The following is a 22277-nucleotide window of genomic DNA, read 5'->3' as shown; positions in this document are numbered from 1 at the left end:
CAGGCAGAACACTCTATGACATAAATCACATCAAGATCCTCTTTGACCCACCTCCTAGAGAAATGGAAATAAGAACAAAAATAAACAATGGGACCTAGTGAAACTTAAAAGCTTTTGCACAGCAAAGGAAACCATAAACAAGATGAAAAGACAACCCTCAGAATGGGAGAAAATATTTGCAATGAAGAAACTGACAAAGGATTAATCTCCAAAATTTACAAACAGCTCATGCAGCTCAATATCAAAAACACAAACAACCCAATCCAAAAATGGGTGGAAGACCTTAATAGACACTTCTCCAAAGAAGATATACAGATCTCCAAAGGACACATGAAAGGATGCTCAACATCACTAATCATTTCAGAAAAGCAAATCAAAACTACCATGAGGTATCATCTCACACCAGTCAGAATGGCCATCATCAAAAAATCTACAAACAATAAATGCTGTAAAGGGTGTGGAGAAAAGGAAACCCTCTTGCACTGTTGGTGGGAATGTAAATTGATACAGCCACTATGGAGAACAGTATGGAGGTTCTTTAAAAAACTAAAAACAGAACTACCATACAACCCAGCAATCCCAGTACTGGGCATATTCCCTAAGAAAACCATAATTCAAAGAGTCATGTATCACAATGTTCATTGCACCACTATTTAGAATAGCCAGGACATGGAAGCAATCTAGGTGTCCATCAACAGACGAATGGATAAAGAAGATGTGGCACATATATACAATGGAATTTTACTCAGCCATAAAAAGAAACAAAATTGAGTTATTTGTAGGGAGGTGGATGGACCTAGATTCTGTCATACAGGGTGAAGTAAGTCAGAAAGAGAAAAACAAATACTGTATGCTAACACATATATATGGAGTCTAACAACAACAAAAAAAAAACGGTTCTTATGAACTAGGGGCAGGACAGGAATAAGGACACAGACATAATGAATGGACTTGAGGACACAGGAAGGGGGAAGGGTAAGCTGGGACGAAGTGAGAGAGTGGCATGGACATATATACACTACCAAATGTAAAATCGATAGCTAGTGGGAAGCAGCCACATAGCACTGAGGGAGCAGCTCGGTGCTTTGTGACCACCTAGAGAGATGGGATAGGAAGGGTGGGAGGGAGACGCAAGAGGGAGGGGATTTGGGGATATATGTATACTGATATATGGCTGATTCACTTTGTTATAAAGCAGAAACTAACACACCATTGTAGAGCAATTATACTCCAATAAAGATGTTAAAAAAAAGAAATAGGCGGAAGACCTAAATAGTCATTTCACCAATGAAAATATACAGATGGCCAAGAGGCACATGAAAAGATGCTCAACATCACTAATCATTAGAGAAAAGCAAATCAAAACTACAATGAGGTATCACCTCACACCGGTCAGAATGGCCATCATTAAAAAATCTACAAACAATAAATGCTGGAGAGGGTGTGGAGAAAAGGGAACCCTCTTGCACTGTTGGTGGGGATGTAAATTGATACAGCCACTATGGAGAACAGTATGGAGGTTCCTTAAAAAACTAAAAATAGAACTATCATATGACCCAGCAATCCCACTACTGGGCAAATACCCTGAGAAAACCATAATTCAAAAGAGACACGTGGGCTTCCCTGGTGGCGCAGTGGTTGGGAGTCTGCCTGCCGATGCAGGGGACACGGGTTCGTGCCCCACTCCGCGAAGATCCCACATGCCGTGGTGTGGCTGGGCCCGAGAGCCATGGCCACTGAGCCTGCGCGTCCGGAGCCTGCGCTCCACAACGGGAGAGGCCACAACAGTGAGAGGCCCGCGTACCGCAAAAAAAAAAAGAAACCAAAAGATACATGTACCACACTGTTCACTGCAGCACTATTTATAATAGCCAGGACATGGAACCAACCTAAATGTCCATCAACAGATGAATGGATAGAGAAGATGTGGCACATATATACAGTGGAATATTAGCCATAAAAAGAAATGAAATTGAGTTATTTGTAGTGAGGTGGATGGACCTGGAGTCTTTCATACAGAGTGAAGTAAGTCAGAAAGAGAAAAAGATATACATGCTAATGCATATATATGCAATCTAAAAAAAAGAAGAAAAAAATGGTACTGATGAACCTAGTGGCAGGGCAGGAGTAAAGACATAAAGACAAACATAGAGAATGGACTTGAGGACACAGGGTGGGAGAGGGGGAGGTGGAAGCTGGATCAAAGTGAGAGAGTGGCATGGACATATATACACTACCAAATGTAAAATAGATAGCTAGTGGGAAGCAGCAGCATTACAGGGAGATCAGCCCAGTGCTTTGAGATGACCTAGACAGGTGGAATAGGGAAGGTAGGAGGGAGGCTCAAGAGGGAGAGGATATGGGGATATATGTATGCATATGGCTGATTCACTTTGTTGTACAACAGAAACTAACACAGTATTGTGAAGCAATTATACTCCAATAAAGGTCTATTTTTTAAAAAATAAAGTACAATTTAAAAAGAAATTAAATTCTTCTCCTAGATGTCAAATATTTAATTTATAGAGCAGCAACCAGTGCAGAAACATTCATTGAGCTATTACTATTACCCTTTGACTCACTAGCCAAGGTTGGTTAACCCTTCACCACCCCTGATGACGTGGGGAAGTTGGAGTGGGTAGGTAATTTCATTTTCTGTACTACACCACAGAAGCTAGGTAAACTCCTCCTGAATAAACATCCTTGTAGGCCTCTGCAAACCCACACTGAGACACTTATTTCTCCTGGAAAGGGCTCTTTGAGAACACACTCCTCAACATCACCACTACGCAGCAAAAAAGAGAAAAGAAAAGAAAAAGAGAAGAAACTCTGGAGAAACAATTGCTGGATTTGAGATTTTTGCTTATTTATTTCAACAATTAACAGCAATTATGTATGGGGTGAAGGATCTTCATTCACATATGGTACACACTGTTAATGGCAGACTCTAAAAATAATTTCCAGAGTTATTACTCTAGATCTCACACTGTTAATGAGAAAGTTCAGAAGAAATGGTATTGATTACACCCTGCTAATTAGCTGACTTACCTGGGATAGTTTGGGTTCCTTTGGATAAAAAAAAGTGAATTCCTTTCAATGTTTCAAACATTCAAGGTCATCAAAAAATATTAGCTTTGACATTTAAGTGCTTTGAAATTGTTGATGCTTTATCAAAAAGAATGACAGTAATTTTAATATACATGCTTTTAAAAATCCAGGAAGTGATACTCAGAAACAATAAGAGAATAAAGGTGGAAGCTCTTACTCACAAAAACATGCCAGTTAATAAATGTACATAATATGAATAACTGAATTAGAAAAACTCTTGTAACTGGCAATGTAATGACTGATTCAGGCAAGGATCGTCAACACATGCTAAATTTTCACCGGATGAAATTTTGTTAAGGAATATAAGATTCACAAAGTCTCAAAGCATCTCACCATAATTACAACGTATTTCCCCTACAGAGGGGAAAAGGTACCTCTCTAATGAAGAAATCCTGAGATACTGCCTTAGACAAGTGATCAAATTTAGCCTCACTCATAAGGAAAACTGGTATTATTCATTTCCTTACATAATGCAATAGGAGGGACACAACATCATCTATACAGAATTCTTGCCAAAAATATTTAATTTGAATCTAATAATGAGGAAATAACTCCAAACTGAGGGACACTGTGCAAAACAGCTGCCCTATACTCCTCTAAAATGTCAATGCAATAAAATATTTAAAAGACTAGGGAACAATTCCAGACTTAAGGAGACTAAAGATACATGAAAACTAAATGCAATGTAATATCTTTGATTGGGTTCTGGATTTTTTTTAAAAAGCAGGGACATTAATTATTGAGAGTGGGGGATAACTGGGATCTGAATATGGATGGAATTTACATTATATAATATTTATATGACAATGTTAAATTTCCTAAGTATGACAATGATACTGCATTATGTTAGAGAAGATCCTTGTTCTTATGAAATACAGGCACATATATTATGGTTTAAATGTTTCATGGCTGTACCTACCTTATTTTAAATTGATTAAGAAAGTGAAAGAGAACAAATGTGGCAAAATGTTAAATAATGAATGTAGATGAAGGGTATATGAGTGGACACAGAAAGCAACTAAAAAAATTGATAAGTTAAAATTCATCAACGTTTAAACCTTCTCCTCATCAAAATTAAGCTAAAAACAATAAACAAAAAAGAACAGGTAAGACACCAACTGAGAGAAAATATTTGCAAAACATGTCTCTGACAACGGACTCGCATCTAGAATATAGAGACAACTCCTACTACTGAATAATTTCAAAACAACCCAATTATAAAATAGGGAAAAGATTTGAGCAGACTATTCGCAAAGGAAGATTCAGAAATGTCCGATCAGCATGTGAATGCGCGTTCAACATCATCAGTCATCAGAGAAATGCAAATCGACGCTTCACTGAGGTTCAATACATACGCACGAGAATGGCTAAAATTCAACGGACCGACAACACCAAACTTCAGTGAGAACGCAGAGCACTCTGAACTCTCACGCATGGCAGGTGGCAACGTGAAATGGTACCACCTCTCGGGAAGAAGTTAGGCAATTTCTTACAAAGAGCGTACGAGTCATCTAATATTCTTTCAACTTTACCACAGATTGATATTTTACCCAAAAAAAAGTTGAGGGAAAAATCTGTGATGCTTTAGAATGAGGCTTCAGAAAACAGACATGAGGCAGTATATATCCATTTAGAGTTGGTTCTCTATTCTTCAGATCTTAGATGATTTTTTAATAGTAACTCATTCAACAAATATCTCTTGAGTACCTGCCACGGGCTGACAATCCCCTGTGTACTGAGCGTATAATGGTGTACAAGAAAGACAGTCCAGTCTTCATGGAATTTATATTCTCATGGAGAGACACATATTGAACAAGTAGAGAGAGAGAGAGAGAAGTTACCAAATGTTATTAGGCCTCTGAGCATACAGAGGAGGTGCGAGGTAACAGGAGAGGCCTGCAGGGAGAAATTTTCACTTGCCATCTGAAGACTGAAAGGGAGTCAGCCATACAAAAAGCTGGGGGAAATAGCATTCCAGACAGAAGGGTTAGTGAGTGCAAAGGCCCTGAGGTGGAAAATAGATTGGATGGTGTTTAAATGGAACACTGTCTGCATGTTGGTCAGCTGGCCATAGGTCACAGATCTGAGTCACTATACCTTTGGCACTACATGCAAGAACAGTATGGAGCATTCAAAGTGAGGTCAAAGAGGATAAAAAGAGCAGAACAGAGTTTTAAGCCAAAGACGGAGGGAGTCTACAAGAGTAGGTTCCTGAAATCGGGAGATAACTGGAACCCAGGTCTCTGGAGCACACAGTGAGGAGAGTTCTGGAGCTACTGCTTTTTAAGATATTTCAGTTCATGTCCACCTACCTGCTTAGTCCTGTCATTGTCCAATGATGATAATAACGATGGTAACAACCGTGATTAAGATAAGATGCCAGTTATATAATTCACTAATTGCTTCCCATGTCTCAGGGTCTACATCGAATGCTTGATCCTACATAATTCTCTCAACAACTCTATGAAGTAAACAGTATTCTCCCCATGTTACAGACGAGCAAACAGGTTCGGACATTAAACAAGGTATGTAGACTCAAACAACCTCTAATTGGCTAAACCTGCGTTTGAATCTAGGTCTGTCTGATTCCGGATCCCACTCTCTATATCGTTACCTTTGTTAATCTCCAGTCTTTCTGGCAGTACCTTCTGATTGGTACTTTCTCCAGGGAGCTAAAAAAGCCAAAGGGACAGTTGGATACAAGAGGACCCTTGGAATGGTCTTCAGCTTCGATGAGAGAGAGAGAACAAAAGCACATGCACTCGTAAAAGGCTGACTTGAGGCTCCTGGGGATTATTTTGGTTCATACGCTACACTAGACATTTTTCAAAGGGCACTGCATAAGCAGACAACGTTGTCATAATCCTGAAACCTGAATTCAAAATGCATTAATTTCTTTCTACCACGACAGATTTGGAAAAACATGATGTGGTTCTTAAGCTTGTGCTTTCGAAAATCAGAAAGCTGGAAGGTAGAAGGTGAACATTTATTAATATTTTAAAATTATGAATATGCAAAATATCAACCGAGGATAAATTTTTATATCAAGGTTATAAGCAAAGGAAAAATGACAATCCGTCCTAGGAAAGCAAACAGAACATTAATTATAGCAGCCTTACAAAGCACCAAAGTAATAGCAGTTTGCAATTCTTTTCCAAAATTTACATAACTATATAGTCTCCTCTCAGATTCCAGAGATTCTATTTTTGATAAGCAGCAATTCAAAAGGTTAGTCACCTCATCTATATTATTATCCAACTTTTATGAATGGGAAATGGTGACACCTCGAATTTACATGTTAGCTAAACCTGACAGGTTGCCTCTAACTCTTTTTCTTCATTCATTCCAGCAATACTGTGTGCCAGGCATTGAGCACAGCCTGGAGACACTGAGATGAGTAGGACACACAGTATGTCCCCAGGAGAACTTCCAATCCAGAAAGAAAAACAGAACAGTAGACACACAACCCCAACAGAGTTCGAATAGGCTTAACAGATGGAGGTCAAAATGGCAATACGATGTTAAGGGCTGTCTCCCAACCGGACAGCAGCAATTACAATACTGATATTAAGTAAATTAAGTTCTTCTTTCTCTCTCTTCCCTCCCCCTTTCCTACCAGTCTTCCTTCCTTCCTTCTGTTCTTCTTTCTCCTTCCCTCCCTCCCTCCCTCACTCCGTGTTTCCCTCCCTTTCTTCCTCTTTTATTCAATAAGCATATCCAGTCATTACTTAGCAAGGCTGTATAATAAGAGTACTTTACATGTATGCAAAACTTACTATGTCAGGCAATAATAATATCTCATTTAATCTGCACAAAATGCCCGATTAATTCTCACATTTAATCCTCACCCCATTTTTACAGGTGAAACTGAGGTTCGGAGAGTTTACATGATATGCCAAGGTCACATATCTGTCAAGAGGCTGAGCAGAGACCCAGGCACTGTGACTCTAGAACTGAGGCTCTGAAGTATACTGCCCGAGTGTGTCCACTTACGAAGTTGTATACCTGTCACACTACCTGAAGCAATAATAATTCAGTGATTAAAGGACATTTTGGAATTTCTAACAAAGGCCTTCTAAACAAAGAATCTGCCTTTCAAAAATCAGAGAGAGATAGGGCTTCCCTGGTGGCACAGTGGTTAAGAATCTGCCTGCCAATGCAGGGGACACGGGTTTGAGCCCTGGTCCGGGAAGACCCCACGTGCCACGGAGCAACGAAGCCTATATGCCACAACTACTTAGCCTGCGAGCCACAACTACTGAAGCCCACGCGCCTAGAGCCCATGCTCCGCAACAAGGGAAGCCACAGCAATGAGAAGCCCACGCACTGCAACGAAGAGTAGCCCCCACTCGCCGCCAACTAGAGAAATCCCGTGCACAGCAACGAAGACACAATGGAGCCAAAAATAAATTAATAAATTTTAAAAAATCAGAGAGAGAGAGAAAAAAAAAGGATGATGGGAAGAAAAAAATGCAGTGTTCAATGTGGGTCTTCTCTGGTTTCCCCCCTTGGGAGCACAGTGGCCCTCCACCTGCATAAATGATGAGAATTGGCATCCTGCTTGATTACTGTGCATCTGTTATGAGCCTCAGAGTGAATTAAGCAAAAACAAAATAAGGAAAGAAAAGAACCTACTAATCAAGGCTAGCCCAGTTGTACCATTTTGAGTCACGGTGATATTTTCTTTATTTTGTAATCACCAGCAGGCACGTATGCCCCCCAAATTGCAAAAACATTTCAAAACAACTTAAATCAAGCTTGATAGCTAATTATGCTAAGGTCACACCGAAGAACCAAACCACCAGGACATCAAAGATCCCAGACATAAGTGTAAAGTAGCAGCGTTCATTTTTCTCCCATTAAAAAACAAGGGGAGGGTGACAAGTTTTGTTACTCTCTGAGAATAAACTGGCTTTTTAAAATCATCTAAAATAGACCTCTTAAGACATTTCACCTCTGCTCTGAATGTTTTAAACTGGTCCTCTGATTACAAAAATGTTCATGCTAAAATCTCACCAAGATGCTTTTTTAAGATGAAGAATGTGTTATAAATTGTAATGGTTTTAATCAGAACCCTCTTTGAAGCTATTTAACTCTACGATGTGGCCCAACCATTGCTTCAATTATGCCACTTATCGACTCTGTATTAATTAAGTATCATTAATTAATCATTAAGTATTATTAATGATTAAGTATTAATAAGTATTAAGTATTAATGATTAAGTATTAATAAGTATTAATAAGTATTAATTAAGTATTAATTAAGTATCATTAAGTATTATTAATTAATTAAGTATCATTATATACTTTCTCACAGCTCTCTCACCAGATGGTCTAACATCCTCCACAAACATCACCTGGATTCACTCATCTTTCTCTCCAGCTGAATGTTTAATCAGATCTTATCTTCAAACTGGATCGCTTCTCTATCCCTCCTCTTCACTCTATCAATACAGTACACAAAGGTCAAGTGGCATAAGACATAAACTAGTAGTAGTTACAAAGACAAGTTCTATCCGCAGCTCATTCCCACCTCAATGCATTCTTACCCAGTATGGTGATGCAATTTTCACAGTAAAGTGAAAGGAGAGCCTTTTGCATCCTTAGCTGATTACAACTTACAGTCTGAGTTCAATTATCTGGGGCAATGGAGAAAATAAGTAGGAAAAAAATGTATATTTGGCAATGGGAGTACAACAGGCAATTTGGCCTCAGTAGAGTTACTTTCTGAATTATATTTTGTTTGGTCTAATATAAAAATTACTTTGCATTCTTGAGCTCGCAGGTTGAGAAAGCGGGAGGCAGAAGTCCCAAGGTGTACCGCACTGCAAGGAAGCCAGCCTAGAATTTTAAATTGCCTTGGGTGATCCAAAAAGTAGATAATAGAGAAATGAAAATGCTCAACTGTTTTCCTTACAAAATATAAAAGCCAGATTAATGGGACTATCGCACAGCCACCTCAAACTCCAAATGTCTAAAAACCAAACTGGTCATGTTGCCTCCATATGGGTTCCCTCTCTTGACCCCTCTGTCTCTCATCATTCTCTAGTCCCCAAGCTGGGTACAGGGAAACCTGGAAACTGCGGCAGAAGGCACATACCATCAGCAGAAAGGACTTGGTGGCCGATCCACTAGGCTGAAGTTCTCCTTACAGAAAATACAAGACGTCACCCCCAGCTATAGTTCTTTCTCTAAAAACCACAAACCACTATTTTTACATAAAACTCATGATTTTTAAATATCGGTCTGGACTGAATGCAGATTCAGCCTTTGGTGTTCAGTCCTTGCCTTACTGTAAACTTGGACTCCTCCTTCCTCCCTTCAAATGCAGCCAGTCCCCAAGTTTTGATAACTTTTGCAAGCTGTTCTCTTGCTCTCTGTACATGCCCTGCTCGAGGAGTCCCTGCTTCACCGACACCTACTCACATGACTATCCAATTCTCCTAATCGTAAGGCTCAATCAGCAACTGCCTAAGTGCTTGCCTCCTGCCCCAGCTTCTGGTTTCTCTGGTAACTGATGAGCCAACCTGACATCAGGTCCCCCTGTAACTGGTAGCCTCCTCTTCCCCCAAGTAGCAAAAACTGCTGCCCTGTCCTGCCTGCTGTCTGCCGTACACAGTGTGGTGTCACTCCAGCACGTTGCTTCAGACTTGTAAGACTTCCTATCCAATAAACTGTGGTGGTCTCTGTTGCTGTCTCTGGGCTTTTTCTTCAGTCTTGCAGCTGGGCAATTGCAAGGCCTGCTGGGTGCAGCCCAACACCCTCTTGCTGTCTCTTTCTCTCCGTTCCCATTGCTATCATCTATGTCCTCATTACTTCACATCTGCATTATTAGATCAGTGTCCTGGCTTACCTTCTCAAAAGCACGTCATCTACAGTCAGCACACTGATCTTTCTGAAACAGTTCCCAAACTTTCACATACATCAGAATCACCTGGAGGGCTGTTTAAACCACAAACCCCACCCCCAAGCATGTTTTAATTTAATGGGTCTCAAGTGGGGCCTGACAATTTGCAAATCAATAAGCTCCCAGGTGAGGTCGATGATGTTCCAGGGACCATACTTAGAGAAACAATGCACTAAAACATCCCCCTCCAATTCTAACACAATCAATGATTCCTCATTTCCTCCACATTAAACTTAATTAAACTTAAAACTCCCCAATCTGGTACTTTGGATTCTTCATAAATCTGGTCTCTTCCTCTCACCTCAAAATTTCATTTCTCTGATCTCCTATGAAACCTTGCTCCAGTCAAACCGGTCTACTTGTATATTACCCAGTGCGTGATGCACTCCCATTTTCTTCTCTTGATCAGGTATAGAACGCCTTTCCACCTCCTGCCTCTTGTTCAAGTTCAACCTCTTCATCGAGTACACCCAAAACCTACATTCTCAATGTAGCCAGCCCCCATCAGACTTCTGCTACCTCTTCTAGACTCCTGTAGCATTAGCTCTCCAGCTAAATCTAAAGTGCATGGCATTTAGAGCCAAAGGCTCTCTGGGTATGAATCCTGGTTCTTTCATTAGCTGTGCAACTTGACTAGCCATTTAACCATTCTGAACCTGTTTCTCCCTCAGTAAAAGAGCAATAACAATATCTATTTCTATTGGGTTGCATAAAGAATTAATTGAAACAAACTATTTAAGCCTTTGGAGAAGCATAAACAAAGTAGGTGTTTAATAAATGTCAATTTCCTTTCTTGGAATTTCCCTGGTGGTGCAGTAGTTAAGAATCTTCCTGCCAATGCAGAGGACACGGGTTCGAGCCCTGGTCCAGGAAGATCCCACATGCAGCAGAGCAACCAAGCCTGTGCGCCACAACTACTGAGCCTGTGCTCTAGAGCCCACGAGCCACAACTACTGAAGCCCGCGCGCCTAGAGCCCGTGCTCCACAACAAGAGAAGACACTGCAATGAGAAGCCCGCACACCACAATGAAGAGCAGTGCCCACTCACCACAACCAGAGATGGCCCACATGCAGCAACGAAGACCCAACACGGCCAAAAATAAATAAATAAGATAATTAAAGTAAATAAATAAAACTTTTTTAAAAATGTTCCTTTCTTTGTCCCTTTCCTCAATCATGCATTTAGCACTAAATATAAAATATGTTACACTAATCATGTACATTTTAAGCTTACCCTCCTCTCTTTTAGCCAGACAGAATATTTCTGAGGAACCAAAAACATGTCTAATTCATCTTAGCAACCCTAGTACCTGGCAACTTCTGAGCAAATGGTAAGTTCTCAATAAATACTTACTAAAAAATATGATTAATTTGAGAAATAATGTAAGGCAAGTGGTTCCACAGAGCAGCTTTCCTCTGCAGAAATCAAATCTCTTACAATTACATTTATCCTTAAAATATCCTCCTGTGACAAAGGCAAAATGTATATTACAAACAGAAAAACTAAAAAAGATCTAATGGGAGTCCCCGTTAGATAGTCCCCACTTGACACTTAATATTGAACAAGAGCAAAGTCATTATAAAAGCATCAATGAAGGAAAAATCTTCTCTTTGAAGTAAATTTGAGCCCCAAAAACACTAATAATGGGAATATAGAGAAATAACGACAAAGAATCCGGAGATAATGCTGGCAACAAGTAATGGACTGCCTTTTGAGGACATGTCATGTAAGCATGTGACTGCTGTACTTCTACAACGGCTGATATTGATATGTGCATTGACAGGTGTCAAGTCACATTGGTAAAACGCATTTCCTGTCCTTTAGGAGAGTCTCTAATTTTGAAATCAAGCAGCGACAAATTTCTATTCTGTTCTCCTGTGTTGCTGACTTCTAACGCTTTTCCTAAACAGGATCCAGCATAACCCATTGCCATAGAGCTAAGGGTGACGCAAAAGATCACTGTGTGTGAACAGTGTGGCAGAAAAAATGGTATAATCTGGCGTATTGGCATCTGGATGTTTTCCTCCAAATACAGAGCAAAGTGCCCCAAGAGTTCAAGCTGATTTCAATTCACTATACAGAGGCTACACGGTCTGGTCAGAGAGCACTAGGAACCGGGTCACCTGCTTTGCTGTAAGAACCCAACCACGACTGATCACATGACCTCAGACAAGTGGATTCCTCCAACAGTCATTTCCAGAGTAACCACCATGTACCAAATATCATACAAGATGATGGGGACACAGAGGTAAAATGTGTAATCCATGTTTTCCTGGAACTTACAGTCTAGTGCTGAGTCAGGCGATTGGAGCAGACTGCACAGTTGTTCCCCAAACTCGTTTTCCTTTCACCGCGAGGTGAAAGATAGACCAGATTTCCTAGCCTCCACGTAACTGCATTGTGCCTGGTGGAATGTAAGCAGTGAGGTATGCCGTACCCAGGTCTGGCCACAGAAAACCTCCCCCTTGATTATCGACTTTCTCTCTCCAGTTCCTTATTTGCCAGCTGGATGCAGGGCACCCTGCAGAGGACTCTGATTTCTTAGAGGTGATGGAGCCACAGATGGAAAGGAGCAAAAGTCCACCTGCTGAACACCCTCCTGGAACTACTATGTGAGCAAGAAAGAGATTCCTATTGTGTTAGGTGCCTAAGTTGTTTGCTACAACAGTCAGTCTACCCTACCAAAGCATGAACCCAAACTACCTCCAAGATACTATGATACTGAGTAGCACAGGATGACATGGGATACCCAAAAGAGGCAGCTCGCCTGGGCTGGAGTTGGATATCAGGCAGGGCTCCCCAGAAGAAGAAACACTTAAGATGAATCTTGAAGGACAGTGTGAGATAGTGAAGAAGGGAATAGAAGGTTGCAGAGGAGAAAGCATTTGCAAAGTCGTGAAACTTGGAGGAAATGGGGTGCACTGGGGCAGCCTTAGTGATTCCTGACTAGTAGAGTGTGGAGTGATGTTGGGAGGTGGAGGTGCTCAATATGCATTGGCTGAAATGACTGATAAAGAGCAGAAGCTAGGAGATGTCGTAGCTCCTAGAAATGATGGATAAGGGAAGAGAAAAAAAGTAATCAAGGACCGTCTAATTTATAAGGCAGAACAGATGGCATCCTCTTCACTGAGATGGAAAATGCAGGAGAAAGAGGTGAAAGAATGAGTTCAATTTTGAAAAAAAAAGGAAGAGAAGAGAAAAGAAAGGAAAAGAAAAGAATCTGAGATAGCTATGGAACACCCAAAAGATAAATCAGCAGGTAGTTAGATGTATGGACCTAGAACTCAGGCAGTGGACAGAAGAGGTGGGTTTGGAAGGGGTCACCATGCTTAGGGCTGAAGTCATAAGCATGATGGGATTGCTCAGGTAGAATATTAACAGTGAGAAGCCAGAGAAACAGGGAAGAAAAGGGAAAGGAGGAAAGAGGGAAAGAGCAGGAGCTAGAGAAAGAGACATTATGAGAAAGAAGTCATAGAAGCCAAGGAGAAGAGATTGAAAAAGCAATCAATAATAAGGAATACTTCCGAGTGGTGAAATAAGATGATGGCCTGAAAAATGTCCATTATGTTCAACTAGGCAGCTACTTGTGACCTTAACAACTTCCATCTCAGTATTTGGAAGAGCCAGGTTAAAGGGATCTGGAGAGTGAATGAGGGATGAAAAATTACAGATAGGAATATAGAACACTCTTCAAGGAAAACTGGCTCTAAAAAACAAATTAGCCTGAAGTGGACGAAGAGACGGTTTGTTTCGTTTTGGTTTTCATTTTTCAAGATGCGAGACTTAAACACGTTAACATGCTGAATTCTCTGAACTCTTTCTTTATCTTAAAATGGGGATAATAATGCCCCTTCTCCTTGGTCCACTGGATTGTTGTCAGAACAAATAAGATGACGTATGTGAAAGATTCTAAAGTACTATGTAAAGAGCAATGTTATTTTGTATTCATAAATGTTGAAAATATGGAGTTATAAAAGTTAAGAGTCCACTGAAATATGTCTGGCTATCAAATCAATGAAAAACTTATCATCAGTCTGGATCTGTAAATATTAAGAAAAATGTCTTGAATGCACACTACATGTTGGCAACCCTAAACCTTAAAGGCTAACGACAGATTTCTAAGTCCTTTGCTGGACGAAATTCTTCTGGTGCTCCTAGGTTACAGCCTGGGCTTCCAGATGTCTTCATTATACCAGGAAAACAATGTCAATGAACCCTGGCAGATTGCTGTGCATTAAGTCATCTGGGAGTTTATTAGTCTTATGAGTAGTAGTTGTTAAATGAATATTTCTGGCATTCACCCAGTTTCACAAAGCAACAGAGAAGCTCCATAATTTCGATCTCAGGACCAGTGAAATCATGGTGAATGGCCACAGGGTGCTGTGTTATTCTAAGGGGTGACTGAGGTATTCTGGGAAGTAAGCTAGCCATTTCAGGACTTCCCTCCTGGGAAAAGTAACCATCCGAAAGAATATGGTCCAATCATTATTTCACTAGTCACCAAAACTTTAAAGACTCTACAAAGAGCATTACTTTTAGCACTGTGACATCAGTGTAACTAGGTTTTCTCTCATAAAACTTCTAACAAGTGGTTTTAGCATGCCCCATCTTCCTCCCCTGGGATGATACCTTATCCCCATAAAAGAAAAATGTCCCTTTCCTTTTCTCTGCCCTTTTGGACAACTCCTCTGACTGGGTTTCCTAGTTGCTGATGTGTCCTCAGTTATTTTTAAGGGCGTAGGGTGCTAATTATTTAAGGTCAAGCAGCTGTGACTCCAGCGCCAAAGAGCAATTGTGCAGAATAAAGAAGGCTTCCTTTACAAAGATATTAAAGATCTAGTCTTGAGACTCAAATAAACCCTATTTGCAATTATTTTTACATTTTTTTTTATCTTAGAGAGACCAGGCCACAACACTAAAACGGTGCTTCTTTTATCCATGTTTCTCAAATATTTTATCCTTGATATGTGACACTACGATATGTAGCTATTAAACTAGGCCCAATGTCTGCAGGTCAATTTTTGGACTTTTTATCCACTGCAATGCCGAATTTCCTCCTACAACTGAGGATCAATAAAGCATGTTGCAATCACCTCAATCAGAAATACAAAGAAAAAGACAAAACTTACGCTGCCCTCAAAATAGACCTTCATAAATATCAAGTATCTTTCATAAGTTTACCTCATTCAATCTTAAAATAATTTTGTAAATGTATTATTGTTAATTATCACCAATTAATAGAGAAGAATGCTGAGGTGCAGAGTTTTAAGAACATTCCCAAGATGGTATGAGATTAACAGATACAAACTACTATGTATAAAATAAATATGGAACAAGAATATATTGTATAGCACAGGGCATTACAGCCATTATCTTGAAATAATTTATAATGGAGTGTAATCTGCAAAAATACTGAATCATTTTGCTGTACACCTGAAACTAATATAATATTGTAAATCAACTATACTTCAATTAAAAAAAAAAGAACATTCCCAAGGCCTCACGGTTCTTCAGAAGCAGAAGCAGGTGTACATCCAAGGTCCTCTGCTGCCTCAACTCTTTCCACTACACCATAGATGGCCCCTATCATGTAACCTGCTTTATTTGTATTTCACTTCTCTAGCAACAATGGAAAAAAGCCTGGCTGCCTCTGAAGTCTTTAGGAATCTTTGATGAAATGCAGACATGAATTCAGTTCTCCCTCCAATGAAAATATATAAAATACACTGGTTATATATAGAATGTTATGGGATCATCATGGATGTGGAAAGCTTTGTAAAGGAATGCACAAATGATGCTTGGAATCCTGAAAAGGCCAAAAAAAGATATTACAAACAAATGAACAAATGTAGAATGGGGGAAAAGTTCCATGAACAATCAGTATTTTCTTTTGACTGCGTTTGTTTTTATTTCAAAAGGGCTTCTCTTTGATGGAAATCCCTGGTTTTTGAAAGCATTTCAAATGAACATAATGACCAACCTGTAGATGGAGAAGGAAGCCACCGACCGTATGAGGGATGCCAAAGCCCCCACTCTGGCAGCTTCCACCGCCCCCTGGACGCGGTACTGCACTGCCCTCGAGTAGCTGGTGTAAGGTTGATTGTAAACGACAATCTTCCCTCTTGCTTCTGGGGCCCTTCTCCGCAGTTCGTCGAAAGAGGTCACCACCAGAACTTCTGCTGTAATGCCTACAAATAAAAGTCATACAAGGTTAACATATGGTTTCCGATCAGCCAGGGTGAATTGGCACACAAAAGGTCACACATGTTCTATCCACTACATCTGGCAAACTGGTTTGCAAAGATCAAAGTTTCAGAGCCATTTGCTATGGGAGAAAGATTCTGGGGGTTAGCCAGTTTCCCAAGAAAGAGAAAAGGCATTCAAAAAATATACGACTCTTAAGGTTTTTCAACTCACTTGACCAGCTGCTATTAAATCACAAATTGCTTGAAAAGATGTCTTTTTTTGCCTCTTTCCCACAGAATGACAGCAATTATTTATTTTTAAAAATGCATTTTAGAAAGCTCCCCTTGGGTTTAAAGAAACATATTTATCTTTTCATAAAACTATTTTGATATGTTGCTAAACAACCTTCACTGACATCATACAAAGGGTGGCAGTTTATAAAGAATGTTCTTCGAAGCCAACGATCTTCATAAATCCAACTTTTAACAAATGGTTAATGTAACCCGTCTCAAGAGCCACAAAAAGTCAGCTTGTTTTCTTTTCTTCCTTGTACCAAACCCTTTTAAAGAATGTGGAAACTTCCCATGCCTCTCGCTTTATAGTACATGTTCATCGCCAAACCTATCACTCTTCTTCAGATAAAAATTCTGAAGATGTTGTCTAATTGTCCTATAATCCTGCTGTCTCACTTAGAAAGATGTGGCATATTTCCTCATACCACAAGACTTGCCCAGCTCTTCCTGATGAGGGAACAGGATTTCACAGCTTGCACGAAGTCATTCAAAACCTGCTAGACCACTGAAGATTCAATTTGATGGAGTAGTTAGTGTGACAAGAAAAAAAATATTTAGCAGCAAAGGCCAGACGCAGTAGCTAAACATAACGATCTAAAATCAAGTGTCAGGCACCTACTGTTGTATGGCTTTAGCCAGGCAGTCGTGAAATATGTCAGTAAAACCCAAGTATCAACATAGATTTGGCATACTTCTTTAATTTTGCAAACTAGAGAACTGGGTTCTTCTGGAAGCTTAACACATGTCATTAAAATAGTAACTGTTACTTGGAGAATCCTTTTAAAATGCACTGCAGATATGAGAGAATTCTTGCTTTCAATATGGACCCCATCACAATGGATTCTTTGGGCTGGCTCCTCTCCAACTTCCACCATCCGGGCTGAATTTGTACTTTCACTTTAATGTGATTGACTACAGATCCATAAGCATGTCTCCACCAACATTCGAAACTCAGAATTTAATTTATAATCTAAAGAAAGCGATGTACAATTATGAAAAGTAAGGACGCCACTAGCTTTTTCACATGATAAATATGTGTAAAAATACAAATAAGGGTTCAGCGAGACAGACTTTGAGATTCATAACTTTCTGAAACCTGGAGTTACCTTGAAATTTGACTGGTGTTATTGTTGGCATAGCACAGGAATTTTGTTGATGGTTTTCAGCTGTTCCTAATGAATAACAGATTCAATGGTCCACCCAAGGGGTGTCCCAGCAACAGGGTAATTTTGGCATCTGGATTGGAGCCACTAGAAGTGAAGCCAAATTTCTATAAATTTTCATAGGCCACTGCACAATTAAAGTCATACAAGGGTAGAGCTTCACTATAGTGTGTGGTTCAAGTTCTTTTAACAAATGTGAATGATGGAGTCCTAAGGAGCCAAAACCTAACCTAGACACCAGGTGCCAATGCAAAACACTAGTAGCAGCTATAGGTCAAAACCTATCACCGTGAACTTGGAAGAAGTGTTCAAATTAATGTTTTCCTGAAAGCTTAGCGTCATCTCTGATGCCTCTGTCTCCTTCATCCTCCAGATCTCATCAGTCCTCAAATACTGATAATCTTACCCCTTAAGTGTTGATTGAAAGCAGGTCCTCTACTCTACCACAGTTACACCTGCTCACATCAGGCCCTGGTTATCTCTCTGTTGGACTGCTATGAATTCCTCCTCCTCTACCCACCACCACCAGTGTCCCAGCCTCCAGCCCAACTCCCTCAAATTTAACTGCCACAACGCTGCCAGGGTGAACAACTTGAACTGCTGAGAAGTCAGATGAGCCGATGGCACCATCCCCCTGCCCCCTGCCCCCTCTGCTGATTACCCATCACTTCAACATACCAGTCAAAGCCTATCTATCTCTATAGACACAGGTTCCCTTTTATTTTAAATCCTATCAATACTAAACTTAAAAGTTCCCACTTGGGCTTCCCTGGTGGCGCAGTGGTTGAGAGTCCGCCTGCCGATGCAGGGGACGTGGGTTCGTGCCCCAGTCCGGGAGGATCCCACATGCCGCGGAGCGGCTGGGCCCGTGAGCCATGGCCGCTGAGCCTGCGCGTCCGGAGCCTGTGCTCTGCAACGGGAGATGTCATAACAGTGAGAGGCCCGCGTACCGCAAAAAAAAAAAGTTCCCACTTGCACCATGCCAGTCCACTTCTCAGCATCTTTTCATGCTATGGTACATCATGTCTTGTTGACCCCATTCTCCTAACTTTGTGATGTGACTAACACCTATTTATCCCTCAGGATGCCATTTAAGAATCACTCCCTCCAACTCTACTCCATATTCTGTAATAACCTATAGGGGAAAAGAATCTAAAAAAGAATGAATATATGCCGATGTATAACTGATTCACTTTGCTGTACGCCTGAAACTAACATAACATTGTAAATCAACTATACTCCAATTAAAAAGTAAAAATAAAAGAAATAGACAGAAAAAAAAAAAAGAATCACTACTTTAGGGAGCATTCCCAAGGCCTCTGGCCTCTTGTCTCATCCCCCTCCCTCCACCTCCAGGAAGGCTGGTTCATGCACCACTCTCCTCTGGACTTTCAGAGGAAAGTTCATACCTGGGCACTAGACGATGAGACGGTTTATTTATGACTCTCTCTACCACCTAAACTGTGAACTCCTCAGGGTTTGGGGCCATGTTCACTTTTGTTTGTATCTCCTGGGCCTAGCATAGTGCTTGGTATATGTGTAGGAAGTCACTCAATAAACTTCCCTTAGATAGCACTGCTCCAAACAAGGTACCACTGACTGGGCCTACAGCGTTTCCATAAAAGTGCAATTTACCTTTAAAGCTTGATAGCGCTTCTCCTGCAATAACTCAAGAGTCTGACTCTCTGACCACCCAGAGCACAGGTGCACCAGAATAACCAAGCCAAAAAGGTCCTGGGGCAGTCAGAATAGAAATATAAATTCCAAGTACGAAAACTCAGATACTTGCACATAAGAAAGCTCTTCTGCTCTTAGAGCCTAGTTACTCTTACTTTATAGAAAATTCTAAATCTAGTGCTTAAACCTATAAACTATAAGAGACAACAAATCAAAAAGAAGAGATAGGTTTGGAAGCTGACAGCAGTACCACAAAAAAACAATGTCAGAGACAGGAACACGAAACATAACAAATACATACTTACAGACTTCTTTGCAATGTCGGAAATGTTCTGCATCTGGGCTAACACAGTAGCCATTAGACACATGTGGCTACTGAACACCTGAAATGTGACTAATGGGACTCAGAGACTGAACTTTTAATGTCATTTATTTTAATTAATTTATATTTAAATTTAAATAGCCATATGCATATAGTGGCTGTTATGTAGAACTCACAATCACTGCAGGTTCAGCCATTATGTAGGCAAGTAGGCAAAAGCATCTCTGCTGGCCCTGAGGGATTTGCAGAAGGTGAGAGGAGCAGGGAAGGGACTTTTCTGAGTAGCATCAGAACAGGCCACTATAGAAAAAGATGCCATTGGCCCTACCTAAACTTACATCTATGTTATATTCTACTATTTTCTCTACCCTTCTCTATAAAAGAAGGACACATGCCCATCAGCTGCCTTGTGAACTGCAGGGTCTCTCTTGGAACACAGTGACACTGGGCTTGCCCATGAGACTCACTCTGGCCAATGGAATGTGAATGACCAGTGTGTGTGGTCACAGCTGAGCAGGAACTTTAAGAGCCATTGCAAGTTTTGACTGTCGCTAAGAGCCCTTTATGTTTCAGCCACAAGGATGGCATGTTCCAGGTGGGGGTTTCTCCTTCAGCCTGGATCCTGGAGTGAAAGAGATAACTGAGGCAGAAACAAAGGCACTACTGACTTTATATATATATATATATATACACACACACATATATATGTCATATATGTATATATGTGTGTGTGTGTGTATATACACACACACACACACACACACACACGACATAAATCTTAGTGGTTGCAAGCCATAGAGATTGGGGGTTGTCTGTTATCCCTGCATTACTGAGGAAGAGCTGAGTAATGCAGGAGCCCTGAATTCAAAGTTTCTATCAGGGCATTCACAATCTGCAGCTGATGACAGATAAGATCTAGAATAAATATATTTAATAACTTAGGGAAGACTGTTCAGTGAAAATTACATAACTACTGTCTTCCTCCTATCACACACCAAAGTGATCAAATGATTAACACCAAACAGTAGGAAACAAACAAATCTGAAGAAGAATTTAGCAAGAGTCAGGGATTTAACACACGCAGACTAAATGACAAAGCATTTTAAATAGGAGATAAACCCTAGAGATCATTAAAATACAGTCTTGGCAGCTCAGTTCGCTAACCTACCTGATGTCACTTCTAAGGAAACAAGCAGCCCTGTTGTATGTTAAATAATTCTATATACTTTTGATAGATTTCAATATTTCATATCTAAATGCATTTTCCCTCTAAATTCCACCTTCAAAAACCAAGGGCAAAAATGATAGAAACTGGTGTTCTTGTGTTTGTATCAAGTACAAAATAATGTTATTGTAGTGTTATATCAGAGAGATAAAATAACTCTGTGACAGCTTGGCATTCCAAAATGGGCTTTGTTTAAGCTATGTTTTGAAGTGTTAACTGTCCTATGCTCTTCTTAGAGAAGTAAAACTTGGGGGGAAAAATACTGTAACCAAACAGAATTTCTGCCCTCAATAATAAGAAACCTGGCTCAGTTTCATGATTCAGTTTGACACAGCAATTTGCCTCCAAAAGAAGTTTCTAGAGACACGATGGAAACATCAGAACCATATGAATTACACAGGAAATCTTCCTGGATGCCATTTATTAAAGTTCATTGGCTGGAAGGACATAAACTCAACTGTCAATGTCAACCCCATTACAATTACAATTCAAATCCATCACCATACAGTTTAAGCAGGAGAGATTTAAGCACAAGGGCAGTAACCACATTTAACAGGTGAGAAAATATGAAGTTTCAGGAAGGTACAGGAAAGTTCAAATATCTTATCAAACTAGAGAGTGGCAGCGCTTGAATATGAATCTAGGTCAGATGGACTCCAAATCCATGCTCTTCTCAACTCATCCCACATAGCATCCCTCCTAATGAACTTAAGTCAGCATGTACTTGTATGTTTTCTCGGACTCTCTCCTCAGGCAGCCAATAAACTTCCAAGGAGCCCAACATCCTGTCCTATTCCACAAATCCCTGGATTTAGAAAGTGGAAAGGAAAGGCAAAAATGTTTTGAGGGCTCACAAATCATTAAGTATCATTAATTTTTCAAATATTCAGAGATCTTGTGTTGCCTTCAAGATACCCAAAGTCACATATTCCCTGCTTCCTCTCCCCTATCCCTACCTGTTTTACAAATAACCCATCTTTCTATTCTCAGCCAAATATCTATTTGATTCGGCAAATAGTTGAATCAAACTAGACTCAACTTAAATAACTGACGTTAAGGTGGGAGAAGTGTATTTCCATTTTAAAAGAGATTTTTCACCTACAATAATTTATTCATTCAAGAAATGTATTTGAGCCCTTCTGATACGCCAGGCCATTCCAAAGTGCTAATGGTACAGTCAATGATATAGTGATTTCACTACTGAAGATTACATTCTAATGGGGAGGACTGGTACCCAGCAAACATATTAATATATAATTACAATTTAATAAGTGAAATACATGATGCTCTAAAATTGGAATCCTTGGGATTTGATCTAGTCTGACAGGATCTTGAAAATCTTCTAAAAAAAGGAAACACTGGGCTTCCCTGGTGGTGCAGAGTTGAGAGTCCGCC

At 40.1% G+C, this 22277-nt stretch overlaps 1 protein-coding gene across 2 annotated transcripts in view; it reads right to left on the bottom strand.

Moving 5' to 3' along the window:
* Positions 1 to 22277, bottom strand: part of CPQ (carboxypeptidase Q) — a 465142-nt gene that overhangs the window by 310406 nt on the left and 132459 nt on the right. For both annotated transcript variants that reach the window (XM_060287678.2, XM_060287677.2), the window contains exon 3: positions 15997 to 16204. In XM_060287678.2, coding sequence (XP_060143661.1) covers positions 15997 to 16204 — 208 coding nt within the window. The remainder of the gene's footprint in view (positions 1 to 15996; positions 16205 to 22277) is intronic.

The sequence above is a fragment of the Globicephala melas genome, chromosome 17 (genome assembly GCF_963455315.2).
Source record: "Globicephala melas chromosome 17, mGloMel1.2, whole genome shotgun sequence".
In the NCBI taxonomy this organism is placed as follows: Eukaryota; Metazoa; Chordata; class Mammalia; order Artiodactyla; family Delphinidae; genus Globicephala; species Globicephala melas.
The sequence above is the reverse complement of the archived record's forward strand: the minus strand, read 5'-3'. Positions and strand labels throughout refer to the sequence as shown.